This window comes from Anas platyrhynchos, chromosome 9 (assembly GCF_047663525.1).
Source record: "Anas platyrhynchos isolate ZD024472 breed Pekin duck chromosome 9, IASCAAS_PekinDuck_T2T, whole genome shotgun sequence".
NCBI lineage: Eukaryota > Metazoa > Chordata > Aves > Anseriformes > Anatidae > Anas > Anas platyrhynchos.
In genome coordinates this window covers 12,657,600-12,684,388 of record NC_092595.1, presented here as the reverse complement: position 1 = coordinate 12,684,388, position 26,789 = coordinate 12,657,600, and the positions used below count along the sequence as shown (strand labels likewise).

Sequence of the window (26,789 nt, the reverse complement as noted above, 5' to 3'; positions counted from 1 at the left end):
AATGCTTGCGGTTCTCCTGGTGCTGGGATGGGGCATCTTTGCCATCTCTGTTATCTAACTGTGGTAGTCTTGGTTGTTTAATGAAATACATGTAGGAGGTCTGAGTCAAATTCATTCCGTGTGGAAAAGGAGGGCCTTCTTGGAAGGGGCTTCAGTGCTCGGCTATTGAAGGCTAATATTGGGTGTAACGGCACCGTGCCTTACCCAAGATGTTTGAAACAGTTTATCTTTCCCTTCCAAGAATAAAGAAAATGTTTTGTTGTCCCTTTGTCAGAGTCCCTGAATTCTGACCCAAATGTCTAGTGTTCTCCATTCCAAAATAGGAAAGAAACGATAAGTATCTAAAATAAATGTATGCTTTATTGGATTCCTTGACTGTGGTGCAGACCTTCTTTCCTGTATGGCAGCCAGGTCAGGGATCCAGAAATTTAAAATAAAAGGACGGGCTATTCTTGTGTGCTTGAGAGTGGGAACATGCATTGGGGAATGTTGGGTTTTGGTGCTTAATTTCTCAGATGAAAATTTTCATAAATGTAAGTAGCGGCTGCTTGAAGTAAGATAAATGAGATTCCAGGAAGATTAAGTGATGAAGCGCTTGACTAGCTGTCCTTGATATGACCGACTGTTTTCCTAAATCCTCTCCTAACATGTCTTCAACTTTTGCATATGCTTTTGCAGTAGCAGAAAATTTTTAATTGATCTGATTAAAAGCATCTGAAGGATCTGACGACCAGTTAGAAAGTTTTCAGTCTAGTATCGGCTGTAGTACTTTGTTATCATGATGTATTACAATATGAGTTCATTGTTAGATATAGGATTATCTTTACTTAATGTAGTATGGATTTTACTGTAAACATTGCAATTGCTATTACAGCCTGCAGAAAGTATACTTTACAAAGAATACACTCTACAAATGTAAATACAATTTTGGTTTGGTGATTGTTGGATACAATGGTCTTCCTTAAGCCTAAACACAGAAACAAAAGCCTGTATTATAACAGAAAGCCCAAGATGGGAAGTGATAAAATAGGTATTGAGTGGAGGGCTTTGTTAAAATTTAGCTCGTGTACTTGTAAAATTTCCATGTATTCATGAAACTATTATGTCATTCTTATTGTTAGAACTGGGTTAGTTGACTAAAGTGTTAAGCTTTGTTTGTAGTACAAATTATAACCTTAGCTCCCTTCAAAATACAGCTGGAGGATTTTTGATCTTCTATAGTCCTTTCAGCCTGTATGTTGTATCCAAGCGTTTATGGTATGTTATGTGGTTAATTTTATAATTAGGGGCGCAGCCACAAGCTACAGGAGAACTGTAAATGGCAACAGCTTCCCTTCGTGTAAGGTGTTTCTCACATTGAAGGTGCCCTTCAAGGAGAGTATCTCTTGTTTTTGTAATTTGGGTTGCAAACTAGCAATAAACATTAATGTTAAACTTGTTAGTCTTTTAGTATTATTTTAAGTTAACACAGTTAAGGTCGTAATAGTGTATGTTGAAGTAAAATGTGGTAAGCTTTGTTTTCTACGGTCATAAAAAAAAATATCCCTAGGATTTAGGCTAAGTTGTGCAACAGGTATGAAGCGTGTGATTTGTTTCAGTTTGGAAATGATCTCTGAGTGACGTGGCTTTGTGTTCCAGGGGCAGGCAAAGACAAGACTTTGTGCGTGCACCGTGTCGTGCTTGCCAGGTGGTGCAAGAAGTCTTCAGCCTGCTGCTGCAGCTCAGATGTGGATCCCTCCTAGCCAGGGGTGTCGCATGATCCCGTCTGTCACAGGTGTGCCTCTGGTCACAGAAATGAGGTGGAAGAAGTCACTGTTGAGGGGGCCATAGCAGCGAACGTGAGAGGTGCAGAAATGCCTAGTGCGGGCACGGATGTGTTTGGAAGTTCCTTAGAAACTGAGAAGCTGTAAGCTGGAGCTGTGGAAGCTTTCCTTTGAGGAGATGCCTTGGCCGATGAGTGAAGGACAGATAAAATCCTGGTGACACGCTGTTTAGAGACAAAATGTCTTAATGTGGATTTTAGCAGGGCATTCCTGTAGCCTTTGAGCATTTGTAATTCCAAGTCTGTTTAAAAACAGTCCTTCGCTCATTTTCAGGGGTTGCAGATTCTGCCAATGTTTTCAAAAGCAGCCAGCGGAGAAATTTTGGTAAGGACGACGTTATTTTCGCATATACTAAAATAAGACCTTTTATGTGAAAGAGGACGACTAGAATGTAAATATGGGACTGTTTTCCAAGACACCGTGGGCTGAAACTTTGGTTTTGGCTCTTGAAGGCTTGAAATGTTCTATTCTACTTTGTTTTTTTTTCAGTGATTTATTTTAGTGTGCAATGTGTTATGTGATACAGTTTTGGAAGAGTGTGCTCCTAAATCATTTGTCTTTTTTCTCTTTTTTACAACTTAACCTTGTTTGCTCGTCCATTTATTTATTGGTACAGCACATTTTGAATGAACTCAGGGCTTCAGACTCAGCTCAGGTATTGTTTGTGGCACTCACTGGCAATTTGCAAGGGCAGGAGCTGTGGACTTGAGTAGTAATAGCTGATAAGACTTTTCCTACTATTTTTATGGCCCCATTTATAAGCGTGCTTTTTCTAGATTGTGAGCTTTTAAACTGTACCTAGAACTTCTTTCCTGTCTGCTGATAGCAGTTCTGACATCAGGTTAAATTTGTGCAGATTTTTTTTTCCTAGACATTCCTGATCTCTCTAGAATAATTTTGAAGGAACGTTTTAATTGTTTTGTATTGCTAGTGGTTGGATAAGAGAGATGCATATAAGCATCCTATGAGATTCAAATTATGAAGTAAACTCATTCAGAGCAACTTTTGGCATTAGGCTTGAGGTACACATGGAGAGCAGTCTTCAAAAGCACGATCACCTTGGATGTGCCAAGTGTGCCCATGCAGCACCTGATCCACATCTGAAAAGCTGACTTCTGTGGAAGGTCAGTGCTTTTCTTCTGGTAATCACTTCGTAAAAAGTACTGCCATTCTCTTCTGCTAATGGACAGCCACGACCCAGGCTGCATTCTCATCTTTCCAGAGCAATGGAACATATTTGATATCTAATGTGTTCTCAGATAACCACCTCTTCCTGGCCAGTTGTAGTTTGAGTATTTCTTCAATTTTGCATTTCACTGCTGCCTGTGTGGCAGAGATTGAACATCAGCTGGTGTTTTGTACGTGTAAAGCAGTTGCTTACAACTCGTAGGTTCATTGTATGGCATGCTGAAAGCCTTTACCATAATGCATGGAAAACTGTACTCAGTTTGGTAACTGCTCTAGATGTGTGGGGATCGCATGCTCCTGGAACAAGAATAAAACCTGGTAATAAACGTTGCCTTTGTAAGGTCTGCTACCTCGGTAGGTTGATTCCTTCTCGAGATAAAGGATTGGGAGCACGTCTGTAAACAGGAGAAATGTTTGATTTCTGAGTGACTGAAATAATGTTTGGCTTTCTATTTTCAGAACAAAACAAGGATTTTCTGTGTTTTGACAGCTAGTCAGGGTACAGCTGAATAAGATGTCTGCTATGCAACAGGCAGTATTTATGGTTAAGGAGGACTGCTCATGGTATTTTTTTTTTTTAATTTAGATATTTGAAAGACCTCTGATGAAATCAGGTCATCTAGAAACTTAATTTTCAACTCCAGAGCTGTGAAGTTCCTCTTAATGGAGGATATATTTGGTGTTAGTAAATTCTGGAAAGGAATCTTTAGTGTCTCAGTAATCCCTGAAGATACCAGAACGGATCCTTTTTGGACCCAGCAAAGCCAGATGGGTTGCTTATTAAGACACTAGATTAGGTTTCAGAAACATGATTTGTGTTTGAGCTATATTTTATGATCTTTTTCTCGATGAGCCAATTGATTTTCTTGGTCTTAATTCTTTCCTGTAGAAATTTAGGTGTTTATTTAGTGACAGTGATTATGTAGGGAGCTGAGGAAGATCAACTTGTATTAATCTCTGCCCATACTTGTTTTTAAAATTCAGCCTGTTTCATGCCCGTCTCTAGCTTTTCCTGTCTGTTTTGCAATATCTGTGGATTTGCCCTTCATCATCTTACCAAAGCAGTGTTGCTTGATCGTTGTACAGAAAAGTAAATTTCTGCAGTGGTGAGGCAGTGACTGAGTTACCTGTTCTAGCTCTGCACAACTTGATGTCCAAAGCTCTTTTAGTTTAATCTATGCGACCACGTCGGTATGCCCTGTGACAAAACCTAAAACCTTTAGAATGAAAAATGTGTGGTTTTTCAACTGCCTTCTTTATCACTGATTTGCAGCTTAAAATGAATTTTGTTGTCTTTCCTCATGACAGCTGTAAATACAAGGAAGGGTTTGGTCAGAAACATATGCTTTGAGCTATGCAGATAATATCAGGGCTCATGCATAGACCTGAAACTGTCTCTAGGATCCTTGGGAAGCATTTGTGGCTTGAATAGAATGAGCTGTACCGGCAGGCTGATGCCTGGAAGCACAGCCTCCATCCGAGCCCAATTACAGTATTGCAATTGTTCGTGCACAGCAGAGGAAAAAAAAAAAAAAGCACATTCCAAGTGCCAAATTTTCTTTGATATGTTAATCTTCTGATAACAGTTTGAAAGGCCCTTGGAGACTTTTTTTTAGATTTTAGACAAAATAGTTCATTTGTCAGGACTTCCCTTGTAGATAGGGTCTGAGTTATTAAGAGCGGCCTCACAACTCATGATGACAAAAGCAAGTGCAGAGGACGGCTGCTAGACTGCTTGGGGGTAAGAGAAACTTTGAGTTATCTCAGGGTTTTTACAGATAGCTGAAAACAATAAAATAGGGAATATTTAAGATACAAATTTGTACATTCAGTTAATTGTGTATTTTAAATAGACAAATGTTTACACAGTATAATATATAAACTTATTTTTTATGCATATACATACATGGATTTTATGTCTTGAGCTGTCAAAAAACTATTTTCATCTATGCAACTTACTTTAAATTATCCAGTAACTGCAGGAGGAATCAAGTTTCTGGTTTTGTAACTATAGTCTTTCCAGCCCTTGACATTTTTCTTTTGCCATTATGATTTTTCCAGTTGAAATAAAAACTGGAAGAATCAACTGATGTCAGTGATGTATACTGAAGCTGAATTAGTTTAAGGATTACAGACTTGGGACAAACGTTGGGGAGAATACAAAGAAAATGTCTTGAATCAAACTTGGAAGATAAGATTTGAACTGCAGTATTTTGCTAATTATGCCACCTGTTAGCTGACCTCAGCTAAGCTAGTAGTCCTCAGAAATTAGGACTTGCAGAATCTTCAGGTTTCTTGATTGAGACTTACCACAGTTCTTAACATTTTTTCCATTTGCTATGCATTTATTTTGCACCTTTTTACACTTGCTACAAACTGCCTATAAATATTTTGGTAAAACTTCTTAGCATCCTGGTTGTTTAGTCATGGTAGATCAACACATAGTTATCAGTGCAGTAGTTCAGGAAAAGATGCAATGTTTTCTTTGCTCTTTGGGGATACATGTGGTTTTAGAGCTCTGCATACTGCTGTAATTTCTCCAGTGATCTATTTGTAATCTACTTTAGCTCTGAAGTATGTGATGTTTTAATAAAGTTGCAGATTTACTGCTTAAGCCTGTGATTCAAGCTTGTTCTCTTAAAATTATTTATAATTTAGTCAGCGTTCAGCTGCTCTCTGTGCCATTTGTTAACGTTATACCTACATTATCTGTTCTTCTAAAAGTGAGTGATTTCATTCTTGTAGCCTGTGGCAAAACAGCGTATCCGTGACAGGCTTTTTTGATACTTCCTACTTTTCTGACTGATACAATAGCTCAATGACTGAAAATTACCCAAGCTTATGCGCAGTGGAGCAATGGTAACTTTCACTGTTTGCATTGTTTTTTGGCTCCTTTAAAAATGAATATTGCCTTTATGTTGCTATTCCTCGTTCGTTAAATGGGGAGAGGGTTTCTCTAGTGTTTGCTCTAGGGAGTTGGATCAGAGGCACTTGGTATTTGAATACTGCCGAGTCCACGCTGCTTCTTGTGAGTCGAGTTCATCCTCGCTTTGAGTACTAGCAAGCTGGCATACTCTCTTGTAAGTTGAGAAGTCCAGGGCTTACATTTAATTCTTTAATTAATAATTATTTAATGTATTGAAATGTTTAATTTCCCATAGGAGGAAGTGAAGATCGAATGCAGATCCCTGCAGTGGCAGGGTGAGATGCTGCTGCTGCTTTCTTCAGTCCGACGCAGCAGCCTGAGCTCTGACTCCAGGGAAGGCAACCCTGGGGTGGTGATGGTCACCTCTAGTTTTTGGGAGGTTAGGGAGAAGCAAACCCAGGGTAGTTAGCAATTTAACCCCTGATGCTGAGCATGGCTTGATGATGTGCTGGAAGGGATAAGATCAGAGAAGAAAGTGTACTGTTCTTCATTGCTGAGCAGTCATGATTTTCAGGGTCTACCAGCTAAGAAAAGACTTGTAATGATTTCTAAGGTTAGAGATCTGTGTTTCGCTTTAGCATGGAAAACTTGGGGCAGTATGTGAGATACTAGATTGCATGTATTAGTTGAACGTTGCACAGAAGGTGAGTTTGTATAAAACAATGCAGGTAGAGCTAATGACGTGAGTCAAAAATAGCCTTTCCTAATGATCCTTGTGTATTGTCTGTGTGATTCTACCCAGCTGTTCAAGAAGCTCATTAAAACACAGGAATTGCTGCTGTCAGTCTAAGTGCTGAGATTTCCCCTCGTGCTTCTTTGGGCTCACAGCCTGACGCTCCTTTCTCGTTGTGGGATGGCCCTGAACTCCAGCAGTCCTCTTTGTGCCTGCGGTGCTGCCTGTCCTGATGCATTGGCTGGAGGGAAGGCGCTCTGTTTAAGTTTATTGGTCTGCAAGCTGTTAGCATTTATTTTGCTTTCCTGTATCGAGCATGGTTGTAGCTAGGTCTGTTTATCGAGGCTCGGGCTGAGCCTGCAGGCACGGGTTTGATGTTGCAGTGTGTAACGGGGAATACCTGTCTGTGTAGGAGCATGCTGCTTCAAGTTTGATAGATGTAGTAATTCTCCATGGCACTGTGAAGTCTGTTACAAGCATTGTTGGGTAAATACATGACTTTTTCTGGATATGTGACTTTTTTTTCATGAAGTATGTGATTTGTATAGTGCACATAAAAATTTTGACTTACTAATTCAAAAAATGTTCTCATAAGGTTTGTAGCAATCCTGTATAGGTTTAAGACAGACTTCATTAACTGACTTCTGTAAATATTTTTCCCCAGATGATAAAACTTCTTAGTGAATAAAAGTAGCAGTTTAGCCCAAAATGTGTTTTAGAACTTGTGTGACATACATAGTAGTTGAGGAAGTATCAGTAATGCATATCTTTTGTCTCAATTTCCAAATTAATTTGCAAGGAGAAAGATAGTCCAGAAAGGACAGAAGGAGAAAGATAGTTCAGTATTGGACAGTGGTAGAAAATTTTCAGCTTAATGATGGAAGTGCAAGCTGGGCTTTCTATCAAAGGGGACAGTTGTTACCAAATCAGCCTCCTGTGATACAGGAAAAATAAAAAGCTTCACCAAACAAACTGAAGTGCTGAGTTTCTCACTTGTAAAAGAGCCCCGTGTTGTGGTCCAGCTTTCAGCTTTGTGTGTGTGTTTGTTCCACTAGAGCTTTAGTCAGAGGTGGGAACGGATTACAGAGATCTGAATTTGGGCAGCAAACCATTGTTAGATTTCTCCTTCATTTGTTGGCTTAGAAAGATGGCAGCAGGTCTCAAATTATGCAAGGATGTGATGATGTTGGATGTGGGAGTGGATTGTAAGGACTTCTTGAGCTTGGTGTTGCTGAAGTGAACTGCCTCAATCCAGGGGCTGGCTTGGAGAGGAGTGAAAATGTCAAGGACTTAATGATAGCGAGGAACCTGGTAATAGTTGTGTTTTTATCATAATGCTACTTAATGTTAAGTACCTGAACAGTTGTCTCCGAGCTTTCAATGGGCAGCTGAGATGAAGCTAAGCAGGTGGCTTTCACCTTGTTTTTTGTTTTTTTTTGGGATCACCTTTTGCCTGAAAAATGACAATTACAATAACCTTGATACTTGCTGTGCTGTGAAAATGCATCCTTAATGCTTGAGGAGTATTTATGTGCTATGGTAAAAAGGGCTGTATCTAGAGAAATTAATATGTGTGCAGTAAATTAAATTAGGGTTATAGTGTCGATGCCAAGAATCATGCTTAACCTATCCATACTTTGGCAGGTAAGTACTGGCTACTCAGTGTCTTTAACTGTGGTAGGTGGTCCTGTGGAAATGAGGTACGGGCTCATGAATTATAAATCATATGTAGTTAATGAGGACAAGGGTGCCCAAATAAAAATTAGGTGCAGTTTTAATTTCTGAAATTTATCTTTTGGACTTAGCAACTTTAATTTTCTTTGTGATGCTGAAAGTTCTGGTGAGCCTTGTAGTATGTGGTAGCCTTTTGTCTGTAGTCCTACCCTGTTGGAGCAGGGATCTGTTTGCAATAGGTTCATCACATAGACATCTTGATATTCTCTCTTGCTTTTCTGTGTTCATGAAATGTGTGTTTATACTCTGTCCTCAAAGCACCTGTCAAGATTTGCAATTGTAAGGAATTTACTTTAAGAAGCAAATTTATAAAGTACAGAATCACAGAGTGGTTTGGGTTGGAAGGGACTTTAAAGATCATCTAGTTCCAACTCCCCTGCTATGGGCAGGGCACCTTCCTCTAGATCAGGTTGCTCAAAACAATAGTAAAAGAACTGGAAAACAGGCAAAAGACTAATTAACCATTAAGCATGTCTTGATTTAGAGATATTATGCTGGGAACATAAAGACCATGTGATCTTTCTAGCATTGTCCTTATTTTCTGCCTTTTTTTTTTTCTAAACACATACCAGTTTTCTGCTTCAATGAGAAATGCACATCTTAGTACTACAACACCTTTCCTTGAGGATAGCCTGGCTTCTGAAAGCATCTGATTTGAACCTATGACAGCATAGAATGAAAGGAGTGTGTAATCTTCACCTATTTTTAAGCTTTTTGTAACACGTTTAGTTTACATTTCCATTGTGAAGCTTGTAGAATGTATGGAAAAAACCTTTAGTTTGTTGTATGTAGAATGTAGTAAGGTAAATCAGTACAAGCACTTTTCTCTCTTTCAAAGCCAGCCATTTCTGCAATATTTCGCTTATCTTCATCCTGTGTTAAATCTTAATATTTTACTGGAGCTCTTTGGGTCATTACTTCAATGCAAATTCAAGATCTATATTCATATGTTGTCAGTGTGTTTTATGTGTATGTACTTCAAGGAAAAAAAAAACTTCTAATCTTAATACTTAGGCATGGAATCAGTAATGTTGCTTCAATTTTTAATTATTTTGTTTTTAAAGGTCTTCCATATCTCCAGTTGCGAAGTTCCATATCATACTAAAGATGGAGAAAGAAGAAAAGAAATTTGTCAATAAAGCAGAGGAGGATGAGATGGTAATTATTTCTGTACTCTATTTTTATATAGTGAATGAAACACATTTTTATGATTTTGTCTAGATGGGGCATATTCCATCAGGAAGCATAAAGAGTCAGTTTAAAACAACAGTTTTGTACTTGTAATCTTTTCAGGCATTATGAAATCTAGTCTCAGGATAAGGAAGGTTTTTGCTGAAAGCCTTTGCAAAGGTGCTGGCTTGGCTGTGCTTAGGTCAGCAATACAACAGATAACAGATACTGGTGTTTAGCAATTTTTAAAGGAAAATGGAGGTGGAACAAGGTATTTTTTCTCCAAACCCTGGAGCTTTTTTCTTGTTGTTTAAAACAAATTAATTATCCGTAATCTAGTTCTGCTTACTCTTGCATATTCATGTTTATTCAGGTGAGACCCCACTCCCTAAAACACAGAGAGCAGTTTTATGGGTATTTGGTAGCATTTAAACTTTGCTTCATGATGGAGCAAAGGTATTTCTTATTGTTCTTCCTGAAAGATGCAGCAATTGGATTTGACAAATATAGCACCAGCTGAACTTTGAATTTCTAGTCCTTTTTACAGACAGCAGAAAATACTTGGGCTATATAGGGATTTCTGTTTTTAAAAAGATGAATTCCTGCAAGTTGAATTCCATGTTCTTTCTTCATGTACACTGCTAGGAAAAGTTGTTCATTACAGCACCTTTCAGACAGAGTAGGTAAAGGCACCTGACATCAGAAAGTCAAATTGCACTGCTTATGGCTTGATAATTAAAATAAATGCTTTTTGGAGGGAATAACTTCTGTTTTGTCCCAAAAGAAGCATTAATCTCTCCCTTTATCTTTCACCTCCATGTTTTTAATGGTAAGAATTTAATATTGCCTCTGGTGTTTTGGGGATATCAGGGAATAATGGGTTTGGTCTCTTTTTTTTTTGTAAGCTGAGAAGGCTACGAGGCAAACATGTTGAAAAGCCTTTTCTTAGTAAACATAATATTGTTTAATGAAAATTCTCAAAAGTATGCGAAAAGTTGGTGTTAATATGAACAATGCAGGTGGGACTCAATGGGAACTTCAGTGCCATTTTGCAGCAGGAAATATAATCTAGTGATGTAATGCGAAACTCAGGAATGCAGCACGGCATCTAGTAAGCCACTGAATTATGTTCTGTTCCCAGCTGTCATCAGGTTAAGTTGGTACATGCCTTTGACCAAGGCACACTTAATACTCTGTGGGTTTTTTAATAGGAGAAGAGGATTTTTCCAGCTGGTGCAAGGTACACAACCTTGGATAGTGCTGCTTGTGGTCTCTTAATGTTTCACAATAGCATTTCTTGTTAAATAGCAGACAAAATGATCCAGTTCCTTTACTACGAAGTAATATTTTACAAATGTACAAGTTTACAATTTTTACATAGCTTTTTAGAAAGTATTATGGAAATCTGTTCGCACCAGTAATCCAAAACTGTATGTTAGCTAATCAAATGCTAATCTGTTAAAACCTACACTTGAGAAAAACCAAATGTGCTTGATTTTTTTTTTTCTTAAATGCTTAACTTGCTTGTGTAGTGTGCTGGCCATGGCCAAAAACATGATCATTCTCTGAGACTTAGGGTGAGTTGTGTTACAGGCTAAGTCTTTGTGGAGCAGTCCAGAAAGGAGACAGGTCCTATAATGAAGTGTTTTAAACAGTGTGTATGTTCTCCATTTGCAGGGCTTTTACTGATTTTTGTATTTCTGACTGAGCCAACCAGTCCTTTTTGTTACCTCCCCATCATGTAGTATGTTTTAAAAAATCTTTTCCTTCTCCAGAAGAGGAAAAGGAAAAAATGTTTTAAAATCTGGATCCCTTTAATATTGCATTTTATGAAAAATTAATGTTGGCTTCCCAGGCTGGAGCAATCAAGATTGAGTCATGTGCACGCACACATTGGCTGAGGTTGGAAGTGACCTCTGGAGATAATCTAGTCTGACCTCCTGCTCAGGCAGGGTCACCTGGAGTGCGCTGCACAGGATCATGCGCAAGTGGCTTTTGAACATCTCCAGGGATAGGGACTTCATGACCTCTCTGTGCAGCCTCTGCTAGCTCTCTGTCATCCTTACAATAAATAAGTTTTTCCTTGTATTCAGATGGAACTTGCTGCGTCTGTGCCTGTTGCCTCTTATCCTGTTGATATGCACCACTGAGAAGGTCCTGCCCCCGTCCTACTGACACTCTCCCTTTGGTTACTTGTATACATTGGTGAGGTCCCCTGTCTTTTCTGCTCCAGGCTCATTGCTTGTTACTTGTTTCTCTGTTTCTATACAGGAGATCTATGGTTATGAGCTATGTCGATGGAAGTTGGTGCTAGTTACTGTAGGAGTGATCTGTTCTGGTGGCTTTCTTCTCCTCCTCCTCTACTGGATGCCTGAGTGGCGTGTGAAAGCAACGTGCAGAAGGACGACGCTTAAAGACTGTGAAGTGGTTCTGCTGAGAACAACCGTAAGCCTATAGATAGGGGGGTGTGCTTCTGCAAGTTAGGAGTTGTTTCATGTCTCTTGCTGCATGCTAAATTGTACAGATTCTTGGCTGCCAGGTAGATGTGATTTTACTTTATAGTTTTTTGATAGGATTTTGTTTTTATTATGTTTTATAGAAATGCAGAACTGTGCTCCTTGGTACTATATATAGCCTTGCTGCCCATGTGGGAAGACTAACAGCTGTTTGCAGAGAACATGGTGAAAATAAAGTCTCTTGATTTTGAGTTCTAAGAATTAAATAAATGGATACCATTTTCATCAAAAGTTACAGAGCAGCTACCTTGTTCATATAACCTGATACACGTTTTTCAGGTTATTTCCTGTCTTGGTCAGCAAAGTTACTTTTGCCAAATTAAGGTAAAAGTACAGGTCCATGTGTAGTATGATTTCAGATTATATTTTTCCTCCGCTATTGCTGTGTGCAGTCCCCTGTTGTTATAATCTTCGTATATATCCTTAGTTCTTTTAGGTTGCAGGGTGGATGAAGCTACGTGCATAGAAATCTCGTAGTCCCATCTACTACAGAACAAATATAATATTTCTTCAAGAGCTGAAAATGTCAAAATTCAAGTACTAAGATTCATGACTTTAAAAAACAAAACAAAACCCACCACCACCACAAAAAAAAAAAAAAAACACCACACAAAACCTTCAACCCTTTCAGCGCAGAAAACATTCTTTCAGAATTGTGGAAAGAGATGTATTCTTAAGTCATCTAATATTAATTTGAAGATAACTTCTTTAGTTCTGTATAGACTCTGTCACCTGTTGACTTGTTTTGCTTGACTTTACTACAGCTACTGCAGTAATGTGGTGTTGAAATTCTGTTTTAATCAACCTTTTTTCATTTTTTTTCTCCTTAAGGATGAATTCAAGATATGGTTTTGTGCAAAAGTTCGTGTTATGCCTTCCTTGGGAGCCAATCCTTTACAGAATCCGGACCCTATTGTACACAAGGTTTCGAATGGCCATGCTGTTCATTTTTGTGAATCTGCTGCAGAAGAGAATAAAAACGATTTGAAAAAATATTTGCCTGTAAGTAGACCTTCAGTACTGTAGTTGCTAACTTTTTCAAAGGATGTGTGAATAGTATCTTGAGTTGGCATACACAACACAGCACAGTATGTGAGTTACTTCATTTGTCTAAGAGGCTAACTGACTCCTTAGGTGGAGCAGAGATCTTTTCCTCAGTAACTGTTGTTACTGGACCTTGTGGAATTCTTGAAAGATTATTTTGAAAGAAAAATTTTCAGTTTTCAGTGTAGGTTTTCAGAATTCAGTTTCTATCACTGTCCAAAATAAAGTCAAATCAGAAGAGAGGTGCTAAGTGGTGCTGGTTTGATATTCATGTCTGTTGCCCTTGCAGATTCGTTATTTCACGCATCACAGTGTGAAGTATTTCTGGAATGATTCAGTTCAAAGTTTTGATATTGTACGGTAAGAATATTTTTTTCTTCTGTATTTTACTTCAAACTGCATTTTTGGTTAATTAACTTACCTAAAAATGTGAAAAATAATATATTCTGACTAGCTGTTTCAGCTTATTGAGTCTTGGAACCACTCTGAGAGGGGAGAGATTTTCCAAGAGTCACACTGTGTTTAGCTTAATTTACCTTTATTGAGCATGACTTACATAGGGTGACATGCTTCATGCCACTGCAGGCTTCTTGCCTGTTCTAGGTGTGTATGAGAATCTGAGCACCTGATTTTAGGCAGCAGTTCTCCTCCTATAAACTCGTAAAAACTTCCCTTTTGATGGAATATGTTGTTTGTTGAGTTGCTGCTGAGCTAGGCCCAGAAGGAGTATCTAGGAAGAGGGGAATTTATTTGCATACCTTGTTGCTCACCTTTGTGTAGGTCTGTGCAGCTACATTTAGTCCAGCTGAGCTGAAACTGATCGCTCTTTAGTAACAGTATCAGGTCTTTTGCATTGATAGAAATGCCTCTTAGTGGCTAAACCAGCTGTGCTCGCTGAATGCGAAGTGCTGTAATTTCTCTTGCCCAGCAGCACTGTTGCATGGCATCAGGGATGAAGAAGAAAATTCTGTTTCCTGGTGGTGCTGCTGAGGCCTTTCTATAGTGCTAACGAGTTAAATGAATGCAGGCTTCTACACTTCTGACAACCACTTCTTACAAGTAGAAGTCCAGATGAGAAATGTAGCATCTCCTTTTTGACTTAAATCATTGATTGCTGCACTGAGCCATCATGTAGAAAAGCACTGCATACAGAAAAAAGACCAGTGACTGAAGAAAAAGTAACCAAAACTTCATAAGAAGAAACCTACTCTGTCAATGTTTCTTCTGGTTTCCAAAAAAGTGTGTACAAATAATTCAGAAAGTTATCAGCAATGACAACAATTACAAGAAATGATCATAATACAGGCAGTTATGAAATTGAGAGCTCTGCTGGGAGGGTGGAAATCTCTCACTTCGTGTGTAAATAATTAAAAGCTTTGTATATATTTTTTATGTTAAGCCTCTCATGAATTACAGCGGTGCAGGTAGTGATGCTTGTCATTTTACATTATGGGATCCTGTTTATATACCTGTAGTGTTGCTAAATTTAAACTGTTCAAAAAGAATATTTCCCATAGATGAGATTATACAGATCAAACTGAAACTACACTTTTTGCTGAGAATGGGTACAGGGGAAATTTTTACAACCCCACAAGTTTAGTAATAAGTGTTGTTCCTTAGCATGAAAGCAGTGACTTGAAATTTGGTATTTGCTCACTGTTTAACTGTGCCTTTTGATGTCCTTGTGATAACTCAACCAAGTTGTAAGCCTCTGAAAAATGTCAGATATGTCTGTGAAGTTCTGTGAGCATTCATTCAATCACATTCTTGCTAAAATGCCAAGTTCTCACTTGTGTGATGTGTTAGTAACCATTCAGCCTGACCACGGGTTTAGTCAGGTAGTGTAGCTGAGCTGGAAGCCAGTATTTAGCAGCAGGATAATGAAGAAAGGAAAGAGCCTCATAACACCTGAGACTTGCAGAGTACTAGGTCACTTCTGTACAGGGTCGTGAGTGAGTTTGGTGTAACTTTTCTCTAAAGTGACTTAGGTATGATCGTGTGGTGAAGTTCTAGATATCACCTGGGAATTAATAGCTGAACTTTTGAATATAATTTTTCTGAGAAGTCTTTCAGAAGTGCATTCAGACCAGATGCTTTCACTGCAATACTTTTCGTAAGCTACTCTTCAGGTTCTTATGTAAAAACAGAAATCAGTATTACCTCATGACCTGATAGAGAATCAGTTTGTAAAGAGATGGGGCTTTAGACAGAGGGCTTTGTAATAAAATCCTAGTGCAAGCAATACAGTTACAGTTGGGATCTGAGCACAATACCATATAATGAAGATAAGTTTACTCTGTGCAGTTAATTATGGAGGTATCCAGAAGACAGAACGGTTTGATCACATAATTAAAGTCTTATCACTATACAGAAGGGAAGCAAATTAAGATTTCTTAGGGAACTAATTCAGTTATGAGAGCTTGAGTTTTGTATCATTGTTCTTTTCATAGCAATGTTAAGGTCCCTGTTTTAAACACAGGAAATGCAAGTGTAATTGTTCTTAAACTACATCAGACCTGGCCACATAGCCAAAGAGGATGCAGCTTTGACCCTGTATGACTGTTTTGTTTTAGCTAAAGTCAAATGAATCCCTTGGTGATTTGATGAGTATTTTATGTAATAAAGTATGTGCCCAAAGGGGTTTATTTAATGCCTTGGGAATTCAGTTCTGTAACACTTAGCTGGAGATGCCAATTTCTCTCACTGCAGACTGAGAATTGAAATACTTTCCTTTTCTGGGCAAAACCGGGAGAAAAGAGCTTCTGAGGAAAAACTCCAGGAGAAAATAGAGTAGAAGGCAGTTCCGGGTCTAAATAGCGAAAGGGAGAGTGGAAGATAATGTCTATGCTGAGAACTGCAGCTAGGGACTGAGTTAACACCCTGCTAAAAGCTTTGTCGTAGCCTGAACGTTGCACGTGCCGATATGCACATTGCATATAAAGCACTTCATTTTAGGGGCCCTTCCTAAACCCATTTCCCACTTTTCAGGAAAAAGAAAAATTGTTTGGGACAGAGTGGGGCAAAAGGCACAGTTATGAGAAGACAAATATGTATTGATATAAAAAATATTTAAAATCCTTAACCTTGAAATATTTTAGGGAAACCTGGTAAACCTGTGGCCAGATTTACACACAAAGAATTTTAAGAGAATGTGAAGATGTTACCAGAAGCTGCCAGAAACATGATCCAAGTCTTTGCAGTAGTGAGGGTATTTAGCTCCTCTCCCCATGTTCTAGAGAATGGAAATAATTTGTATTATCTATGCACAATATATTTTTTCTTCACTGGGACATCTCAATCCTTTTTAGTAGGTAACTTAATGGTTATGCAATATAAAAAAACAAACAAACCCTTGTGCTGAGTAGTGCTGTTTTTTCATGTATATGAAAGCCATTTGGAAGGCAATGATATTTTCCTGTGCATCCAAAGCATATCTGCTAGATAATATATCTGGACATTGGATTTGATATGTCCTTAATGAGTTTGTTAATTACAGCAATCTCATAACTGTGAACATGATATTGGTTCAGGTATGCTTTCTTATCTGCAGGTCTTCTATCTAAATCATAGCATTTCCTCTTGCACCATATAGGAGTCGTATGAAGATGAGTCTTCCAGTGCTGAGAAGCACTTGAAATGTAGACTGTATTTTACCTATTCACGGATAAAATTTTGATAGCAAGATGCTGCAGAATTGCTTCAGTATAGGGTTACCAGATAAATTGATTGATACTGTTTCTGAAATACTTCTAGTACTTGTTAGAAGTAAATGAAGTAGATAATTTAAAGAAACTGTAATACCCATTGGTTTCATATATTTTATATAACTAGTTCACGTATTCTTTTTACGGGCTTTTGAATACTACTTAGGCTAGCATTTTAGTTAGTTTTTGACATGTAACTGTTATAACTGAAATGAAAGTATGACTCTCCTAAGGTGTTATACATATCAGTAAGAGAAATGCTTCTAACATCTCGCTGATATCTATAGGTGCGTGACAAAAATAGCTAGAAAAGCATTAATCCTTAGACTGTCTTTGTTCTTTTTTAATACAATGTAGCTCTTGGCAAGGGCCCAGCACTCTCTTGTTGCTGTACACTTAATTTTAAATATCAGGTTTCTGAAATAACTCATTGACTTTTTCCACTACTTAGAGGACTAGATGAATCTACGTTCTGTTCTTCAATTCATAATGAACACAGCAGAGGGCTGACAAAAGGGATGCACGAGTACAGGTAATGTTACACTATCAGAGGGAAAGAGTTGTTTTCATTCAATTACCTCTGCTCCAAATGTTAACATCATTAGAAGGCAACTGAGAATGGTTAGTGTTTACAGACAGTCCCTTAAACTTCCTTCAAAGAAGGCTGTCAGAAGATGTAGGGAATTCTACTTTTTTCCTATGTGTATGCTAGGTAAAAACCAGTCTGAGACCATTCCGGATTACTTCTGGGTTTTGTTGCTTTCCTTGTTCTTTTTCCAAATGAGACTTTCTCAGAGTTTTAAATACGGAAGCATCTGCTTGATCCTTCCGCTTTCTATTGATTTGTGGCTTTTCCTACAAGGCCTTAAGAATACACTTTTACGTGATGAAGCCTTTCATGTCATTAAACCAACTCAGATCCTATCAGAATCAGTTTCTTGCTTCCCCCTTTCATGATTTGCATTTCATCATGCTAAGGATAAAATTAAGACACAGAACCATGAGAACAGTATCTTACTTTAGGCTAAAGGTTAACATTTGTTTGAGCTTTAGCTAGAACCCCAGACTGGCTTTCAGAATGACATATTCATTAAGATTGGACCTGTGCATAGTTTATAGAGAAATCTCATTGTGAAAGAAAAATGAAGGTACAGTTTCAATTGAAATGAATATTACTTTCATATTTGAAATGTGTAATATCTCACTGGATAAACCTTTTATGATGAATGCCTTTTGAAATGATAAATGTGGTAAAAAGGGCCATGGGTTAAATGATACTTTATACTTTCTCATTCTGATGGAATTATTTAAAAAGGAATAAAGTCTTTAAAATTTTAAGTCTCTTTTGATACTTCTTTAATGCAGGAAAGCGTTCTATGGAGTAAATGAAATTGCTGTGAAAGTGCCTTACATTTTTAAGCTTCTGATTAAGGAGGTAAGATCTTATATTTACAAAAAAAAAAAAAGTATATAATGCAAAGCCAAATGATACAGACTTTTTTTTTCCTCAAGGGCTCCAAACTTAAGAGGCCTTTGCTGCAAGCTCTTCAGAGTACACGATGTACTGCCTTACTAAGGACATTAAAGAAGTGTCAGAATTATTTGAGAGAAATAATTTGATAAGAAAATATTATTTTCTTATTGATCATTTCATACTTAAAACCACTAACTGTGTTCTGCCCTATCAGCCTGGAGATCATGCATTACAATTTAATCATTGAATCAAACGTGTTGTTTTTTGTTTTTTGTTTTTTTTGCATATACTCTTGTTTGTTTCATTTTCCTTGTATTAAATGGATTTGAGTAACTGGCAAGTTATTCATGTGGTAATACATGTAAGTTAGAACATTTTGAACAAAAACTCTCAAACCTGAGCTAATGGGTAAGAATATATTTACTAATAAGAAGTAAATATCTGATGCATTGTAAGTTACAATTCTTAAAATAATCTGGAAGTTATCTATAATTTTGCTTTGTTGTGTAGGGGAAGGTGCATGCAATCTTAAAAGTATGTGTTCGTGTGCTGTTTTAATGAGAACTGTATTTCTGAAGGGTTGAGGAATCAATGAAACGGAGGGAACAGTTTGGCAAAACAAACAAAAATCAGGTGTAAAGGACTGAAAGTTTTCTGTTGAGGAGGATTTTAACTCTTCTGACTAAGAAAGCATGTGACCTTTTGGTGTAACTTTATTGTTCTGTCGTTCTTCCAGGTTCTCAACCCTTTTTACATTTTTCAGTTGTTCAGTGTGATATTGTGGATCACTGATGAATATCACTACTATGCATTAGCAATTGTGATTATGTCTGTAATATCCATTGTTAGCTCGCTCTACACCATTAGAAAGGTAAGTTCAAATAAAACATGCATCATTTCAGCTTTTATTTATCAGGCTATTTTCATATGAAATTGGTGACAAATTTTAAGAATTTTTCAGAAGTATATAGATAGAATCTTGTTAGGGATTTTTTGTGTTTGATCTGGAAGATCAAACACAAAGAGTACCCGTGGTACTCTTGAGTCCTTTTTCTGCTGACTTGCTTTGCTGTTGAATTGGCAGGTTGGCCTGCTTCCTTCTCAGATAACGGAAACATTGCCTCACTTAAGTAAAACTCAGACACAAATCTATAGCAAGTAGAATTTGATTGTATTGGTTCCATCTTGCATAGTTTCCTTCGATTTGAGAAGTCTGATGTAATTGAGCACCAGCCAAACTTGTAGATGAAGTTAGTAGTCATCTAAGTTCATACAAATACTGCAGTTCTTGCTTATGTATGTTTAGGAGCAAATTTTTTAATAATATTTTGTGACAGTGTGTATTTTTTTGCAGAATGCTGTTGAAAGTAGGAACCTGTACAGGCTGATGCACTTGTACCTTATTTGCCCATACTTTCATAGACAATTTTAAAACATAGTTTAAAGGAATATTTTGTTCTAAAAGTATTAGTAAAGAATCTCCTAATTTTTGCTTGTAAGGATATAATGTGCATTTAGAAGAAGAGAAGCTGTGCTTCAAAATAATGACATGTTTTCTTCCCCTTGTAGCAATATGTTATGTTACATGACATGGTAGCAGCTCACAGCATTGTCAGGGTTTCTGTCTGCAGAGGAAATCAAGGTAAATTTCACAGGTATTTGGACTGTTGAGTTTAAATTGCCCATTACGTGTGAGTGTTATCGCTTCTTTTCTTTGATCAGCTTGAAATGTTTGCATTTCTTAGCAAAACTGCATGAGAAAAGGAGATCTTGTGAAATGGAATTGAGATCGGGTAGTCATCTGTTTAGCGTTATTCTTCTGGATGGTATTTTTAGAGACTATTGGGTTTGCTCTAGATGAGGTACTTTTCCTGTTTCTCATACCTGCCATTCCAGGTATGTGGTTATCATTGTAATTTCTTTTTTGGTCTAAAGATTGTGCATGCTGTGGGTTTCCATTACATTTTATGACACAGCAGAGGCTTCAAATTAATTTCCGGACTTCTGCTCATTTGGATGCTGCAGTAGCCAAAGATGGTTAGGCTGTGATGTGAGATTCCATTTTGTAAGGCATGCCTTTGTATTGGACTTCGGTCTCTACAATGAACTTTATCGCTAATATTTTTTATGATCTTGACTACTTTCTTTTCTTACGGTAAACTATACTTATCTACTTCAGGGTTTAATCTGTGATAGAACTGGTTTTATCAGTGGCTATTGTTTCACCTTTTCAAAGACTTTTCATAGTGCAATTAATAAAGTGGAATAGAATCCTAAATATCACCACCTGGATCTTATCTGCAAGGATCTGTTGGGTTCTGTAGCTGGTGGCTATTTTCAGGTAAAATTGTTTGTGTTCTGATGCTTAGAAATAGAAGAAATCCTTTCCACCGATCTTGTGCCTGGAGATATCATGTTGATTCCATCTAATGGGACAATTATGCCATGTGATGCAGTACTTCTCAGTGGTACTTGCATTGTAAATGAAAGCATGTTAACAGGTAAAGTCAATTTGGTACACTTTTGTGTGGCTAAAAACGCTTTCATATCCATGCATGCTTAGCTTCCAGCATTCTCTAGTAGAAGTGCTTATTTTGCTTCAAATGTGTATGTGCTTGCAATTAGTTATGCTCATAAGTACTTATGTACTTATGCTTATCTGCAACAGCTGCCTGGTAGAGCTTGGCAACTCCAAAAATGAGTGATGGTTTCTTGTTGAAAAAGCTTTCTTTTTAATGGTATGTCTTCCGGCCTCTTGACTTGGTGTTCTCAGTGCAGATTGAATTGTGCAGTGTTTTGTCAGAAATTCTTAGCACAAACTTTTCAACCGCTGTCAAGAATGATGGTAGCGAGTAGGCTTTTCTGCACTGTTTATAAAAACAAAATAATTATCTCAAGTTGGTGCATGTATATTCTGAGACCAGAAACCTGATGTCATTGCAGAACAGCTTGAATGAATAGAATGGCCTTTTTGTTATTCCTAGGATAATCTGTCCAAACTGGCAGCATTTAGAAAATTGTACTTCAGAGATTGTGTATTTTATCACATTCATTTCTTTTAATGTATTTGAGCCTCTTCCTGCTGCTAGCAACAGATAAAATTGTTGCCCTGGTTTGAATATACTCAATCACTAAAGGAGCTTGGAATAATTTCCATCAGCTTCTAGTTTTTCTTACTGAAGATGGGGTGATGCATTGCAGTAGAAGGAAGCTTGTCCTGTTTTCTCTGAGCTGTCTTTTGCACTTGTCTGATTTGAAGTAAGAGTTGGGTAAGGAACTTGATGAGCTGAGGTTAATAGGTAAAGGATTGTCTGATAGTTTGCTGTAAGGAAGAAGACTTCTTCTATAAGTCTGTATCTGTGCTGAAGTGAAATTGCATTGTTCTAATTGAAGTTGTGAAGAAAAAAGTGCCTATTCTTATTTTACTTTGCTTAGAGACTCCTTTTCCATTTAAGGTGAAAGTGTTCCTGTCACGAAGATTAACCTGCCAAATCCTTCGGAATACCCCAAAACAATGGGAGATGAAATATACAGTCCAGAAGTGCATAAGCGACATACTTTGTTTTGTGGAACCAATGTAATTCAAACCCGTTTTTATACTGGAGAATTAGTCAAAGCTCTAGTAGTGAGAACAGGTATAGACTTTTAAGTTTACCACTTGTTAACCTAATACTCAGTTTTCTAGGTGTATGTCAACTGATACTTCAGTGTATTGTGTTGAACGTTGCTGCGCGTGGATAAATAACCCAATTAATGTGATAAATGTCTGTTAGAACAGTAACAGAGCTAGATAATGGTATGGGGAGTATCAGGTGGCAAATAAGGATGTGAATCAGTCTTCAGCATTAATTTTAGACCCAGTTTTGTGTGTTTTCAAGCCCCATAGATGTGTATTTTATTTTAATGGGTTGGTTGAACTGTGTGTGCCTCTTTTCAAAGGCTTATCATACTATTGGATTGGCTTTGTGGTGGACTCCACTTATTTTAACGGAGTCATTGACAACACAAAATGCTGTTCTTGGTCCATGGTTTTGTCAAAGCACATAACATTGGCCTAAAATCTGCTCTGTCTAGCCCTTGTTACAGAAGTGTTTACTCATCCTAATATTTTTAAAGGTTTAGCTTCAGATAAATATATATATATATATATATTTTAATTTAAAAACAACTATGCAGACTACAGAGGTTAGGGATTCTGTTTTACAAAGATAGTATCCAGAAAAACATCATGAAATAGGATGATAGTAAACTATAAACCACTTGAATGTTTACTGCCCCTGTAGAGGAAGAGTTGATTTACATTTGTTGCATGTCCTTGTCACAGGAGAGAAGCACACGTATGACACACGTGTACATTTTTGAAGCACCTTTATTATAGTGTTGCAAAATATGCTACTGTATGTTGAAAAAGTCTCAGTGAAATGAGTAGCTTAAGGGATTTTTTGAAGGTTTTAATATCTTTGAATAGTTTTTGTTTCTTGTTTATACTTCTGATAATTCATTCATTTTTGTTTCTAGGCTTTAGTACTGCTAAAGGACAGCTTGTTCGTTCCATACTATATCCAAAGCCAACTGACTTTAAACTCTACAGAGATGCCTACTTGTTTCTCCTCTCTTTGGTAGTGGTGGCAGGCATTGGGTTTCTTTACACCATTGTCAATAGCATCTTAAAGAAGGTATGTTTTCATTTCACTATACTCCTGTCCAGAACCACCTTATTTTAGAAAACCATTGATTGTGATTTCCATCACACTTCAGATGATTAGAAACAATTAGATCTTAAGTGAAAGTATCTTTGCTTTATTTTCTGTCAATGGAACAAATAAAGCAAGCTTACTGAGAAAAAGATTCAGAAGAAAAGCAGAATTTTGGATATATTATGATGAAATATGGGTTTGTTACCCACCTGATCTTTTCTTCCTTTTTGGACATGAGATTGCCATCTGACTCATAATCAGTTGGAAGAAATCATGTACAGCAAATCTAAAGTATACGATGATGAAGTCTCAAGAAACTGATAATTGATTAGTTGATAACTTCTTTTTTTTTTTTTCTTTTAAGTTCTTGCATTACTCATTTGCTGTTTTAAAGTTTTGCAGGGAAAAGAGTGGAAACTTGAAGTGATTGTGTGTATTTTAGGACTGGCTTATCATGGTTGATACTGAGTGGGTGAAGATATGCTTGGTTTCTGGGCACTCCAGAACCCACTATGCTAGTGAAAGCACCGCGCAGATTTTGCTTTTGGTAACGATGTTGTAGCACTTCATTGAGACAGTGATGCTCTCGAGTATTGAGTTCTTCATTAAATTTGACCTGTATTGCAGGTTCCAGCTCATACCATCATCATCGAGTCTCTTGACATAATCACTATCACGGTGCCTCCAGCACTCCCTGCTGCCATGACTGCTGGCATTGTTTATGCACAAAGACGGTTGAAAAAAATTGGTATCTTCTGCATCAGCCCACAAAGGATAAATATTTGTGGCCAACTGAATCTCGTGTGCTTTGATAAGGTTGGGTGAACTTTGTAACTTTGTGTTGCTACCTGAAAAGACAATGTGTAATAAAAGGGATTTCGTATACGCTAGTAACTACAGGGAAACACATTACTTCTGTGTAAGTTAGGTTACTATTATTATTTTAACTTTCAGGTATTAAATGTTTAGCATCAGCTAAATTACTTAATTTACAGTATGCTCTAAAAAGTTTTTATAATATACAGTTTGTGTTTTATTTCAAGACTGCTAAGTCCTGATTTACTGGCAACCCAAAATTGTGAGTGATATGGGTTTTAAGAGCTTTTATTTTGCACACAGGCTTTTTAATGTCTGAACTGTGAGGCCAGTCTTGTTTCTCATTTACATTTGTTTCAATGAAAAGCCAAACCAGAGTATTATTAATATTATTTAACAGAGACATGATTGAAAGACAGTAATGCCACCATCCAGAATCCATTTGATCTTCTTCATAGAGATTTTTATCTGAAATCTTAAATATCCAATCATAATTTATTATTTCCCTTGTAAATATTTTTGTAATAGTGTTGTAAATATACTCCAGTTAATGTTTTAACTATGTAAGAGAGTAGTAATAAGGGTTAAGTATGTGTCTTCTGCTGCCCTCACCCCCCCAAATACAGAGATGTTGAGTTATTGAGTGTGGATTTTACAGATCTGTTTCTTGTGTCCTGCTCCTAAGGAGAGGCACGATTGCTTTGAATGTTTTTTTAAGGTATTTAACAAAGCTGGAACTTATCTGCCTAACTTTTTTGCTAGTAGTTATTTATCTTCTTGATTTTTAAGTGAAAATGAAATAAAACGTATTGTTCAGGTGTAATATGTCTCATTAATTGTAAATTTTTGCTCTGCCAAAGGATAACTTTGTTCTGAAAGCTCTTTTTTGTTCTTGCCACTCCCCTTGTTTTGTTTTTAGACTGGCACGCTTACTGAGGATGGCTTGGATCTTTGGGGAATTCAACGGGTAGAAAATGCTCGGTAAGGAGAAAAGAGTTGATAGCAAATTTGATATGTAGTTGTGCTCTAACAGCCTCAGCAGAGTAGAATTGAATATTCAGTGTGATCAAATGTTTGTGTTTCTGCAGTGACCTATAGGAATGCAACTGAAAATAAGATTTAGATGTACTGAAAGTTGTAACTCTCACAAAGGTGAGGCAGAATTTAATTGGTTAAAATCTGAGATCCTCTTAATTTCATACTGAAGAAATCATGCAGTTAAAATACGTTTCCTTAATCATGCCCTTCTAACTCTTGACTTTTTGGGCTCCTGAAACAAATTGGCTTAGCTAATTGAATTGCATATGAAGTGGTAAGAGGCCTTTGTACAAGGAAATCAAACTACAGTGTGAATTAACAGAATTTTTGAATGAAAGTTTTGACTATTTCTGAAGATTCCAGCCCAAAGTCTTTATCTGTTTTCTGTGATGTGTAAAAATAGAAGTGAAGAGACTTGTACAGTCAATTCTTGTCTGTTAATCTAAACAAATCTTTTGAATTGGCTCATACTAAATAATTAGAGTGCTAAGTATATTATAACTTCATTGTTTCAGTTTCCTTTTGCCGGAAGAGAGGGCTTGCAGTGAAAGCTTGCTGAAGTCTGAGTTCGTTGCTTGCATGGCAACTTGTCATTCACTTACAAAAATTGAAGGGGTACTTTCTGGGGACCCACTTGATCTGAAGATGTTTGAAGCAATAGGATGGGTAAGTGTCTCTCTTCTCCAAGAGAAGTAGCATGAAGTCCAGCAATCTGGTGTTTCCTGCACTTTCAAATACGAGATATGCCATTATGTGACCTCAAAAGCCATAACTTTGAAACGGTAGGCTTTTGACAATGCCTGTATGTCAACATGAAAAGGAAGTTTTAATATGTAAGTGTTGCTAAATCTTATGCTGTGCAACAATTCATAGAAATGAGAGCCTCCGAACAGCTGATTTTACTCCTTTCTGATGCACGGCAAGATTTTACTGTATATAATAAAAATGTAAAATAACTAACTGGATCTTAAGTTAACTGCTGAATTAGAACGCTTAATGCTCATGGTAAATCTTGTTTAGAATGATTATTGCGCCTTGGGCTGATTTCCAAGGCTGTTGTTTTCCTGAAAATTACATTATGAGAAAATCAATGTTAATTAATGTATTTAAAATAATCAACTAATTTGTACAGATTTTAGAAGAAGCAACAGAAGAGGAAACAGCCCTTCATAATCGAATTATGCCAACAGTGGTTCGACCTTCAAAACAACTTTTTCCAGAATCCAAGCAAGCAACTGATCAAGAAATGGTATAAAAATTCAAAGCAATGTGTTAAATTAAACTAATCATTCATATTTAATGAATACCTTTTATTTTATGGTATGGTTCTGGATGATATAACTCAAACATTATCAGAACTGGGATTTTTTTTGATGGCAAAGATAGAGAAAACATATTTAATGTGCTATTGAAGATAGTGCATCAGTATATGGCACTTTCAAGATGAGCAGACTGATTGCCAGCATTGTTACCCTTATAGGCTGGTTATAAGGTTATGCTGGTTATGCTTTCTGAGTCTAGGCATTTTATTAGTAGTATCATTACCAAATTCTTACTGTGCTGAAGAAGTGCTTAGGTGTGCTTACCCTTGCATCTTCAGTTAGAACGATGCTTTGTTAATGTCACTGCAAAGTATAGAATTTTGCCACTCTTGTACTTTTTAGAGATCGATGTTGTAAATGCTAAATTAAATAAAATCTACTTAGCAGATTTTTTTTATAAACAGGGAGTTAGAGTGAGTGATTATATGCAGATTAAGACAGAGTAAGGTAGCAGGAGGGTATAGCAGGTTGGTTGTTCTGTGAGTCTTCTCCTGCAGTGGATAGAAGCTTTTCTTGTTCAGAACTCAGCGTACGTGCACAGCTGTCATTAATGTGCAGTAACTGACAAATTATGAACATTCTTAAATCTTACTACATGATTTTTCTGTGGTATAAACCGTGGCCTCATTCTGAAATATCCTGGTACTTTTATAATTTAGTGTTG

The 26,789-nt window shown here is 37.1% G+C and overlaps 1 protein-coding gene across 6 annotated transcripts in view; it reads left to right on the top strand.

Moving 5' to 3' along the window:
* The window catches only part of ATP13A3 (ATPase 13A3), a 55,893-nt gene that overhangs the window by 9,246 nt on the left and 19,858 nt on the right, over positions 1–26,789 (top strand). For 3 of the 6 annotated variants that reach the window (XM_038183608.2, XM_038183605.2, XM_038183606.2), the window contains exons 3-17: positions 9,409–9,502; positions 11,786–11,959; positions 12,862–13,032; positions 13,364–13,434; positions 17,230–17,310; positions 18,144–18,213; positions 18,989–19,123; positions 19,822–19,894; positions 20,622–20,753; positions 21,708–21,887; positions 22,771–22,928; positions 23,577–23,765; positions 24,685–24,746; positions 25,319–25,469; positions 25,936–26,052. In XM_038183608.2, the coding sequence (XP_038039536.1) occupies positions 9,452–9,502; positions 11,786–11,959; positions 12,862–13,032; positions 13,364–13,434; positions 17,230–17,310; positions 18,144–18,213; positions 18,989–19,123; positions 19,822–19,894; positions 20,622–20,753; positions 21,708–21,887; positions 22,771–22,928; positions 23,577–23,765; positions 24,685–24,746; positions 25,319–25,469; positions 25,936–26,052 (1,815 nt within the window). In that variant the 5' untranslated portion in view covers positions 9,409–9,451. Of the gene's footprint in view, positions 1–1,638; positions 1,775–1,834; positions 2,148–4,732; positions 4,753–9,408; positions 9,503–11,785; positions 11,960–12,861; positions 13,033–13,363; positions 13,435–17,229; positions 17,311–18,143; positions 18,214–18,988; positions 19,124–19,821; positions 19,895–20,621; positions 20,754–21,707; positions 21,888–22,770; positions 22,929–23,576; positions 23,766–24,684; positions 24,747–25,318; positions 25,470–25,935; positions 26,053–26,789 lie in introns of those variants that run through there. The other 3 variants (XM_072042672.1, XM_027464785.3, XM_072042673.1) reach the window with 3 other exon arrangements.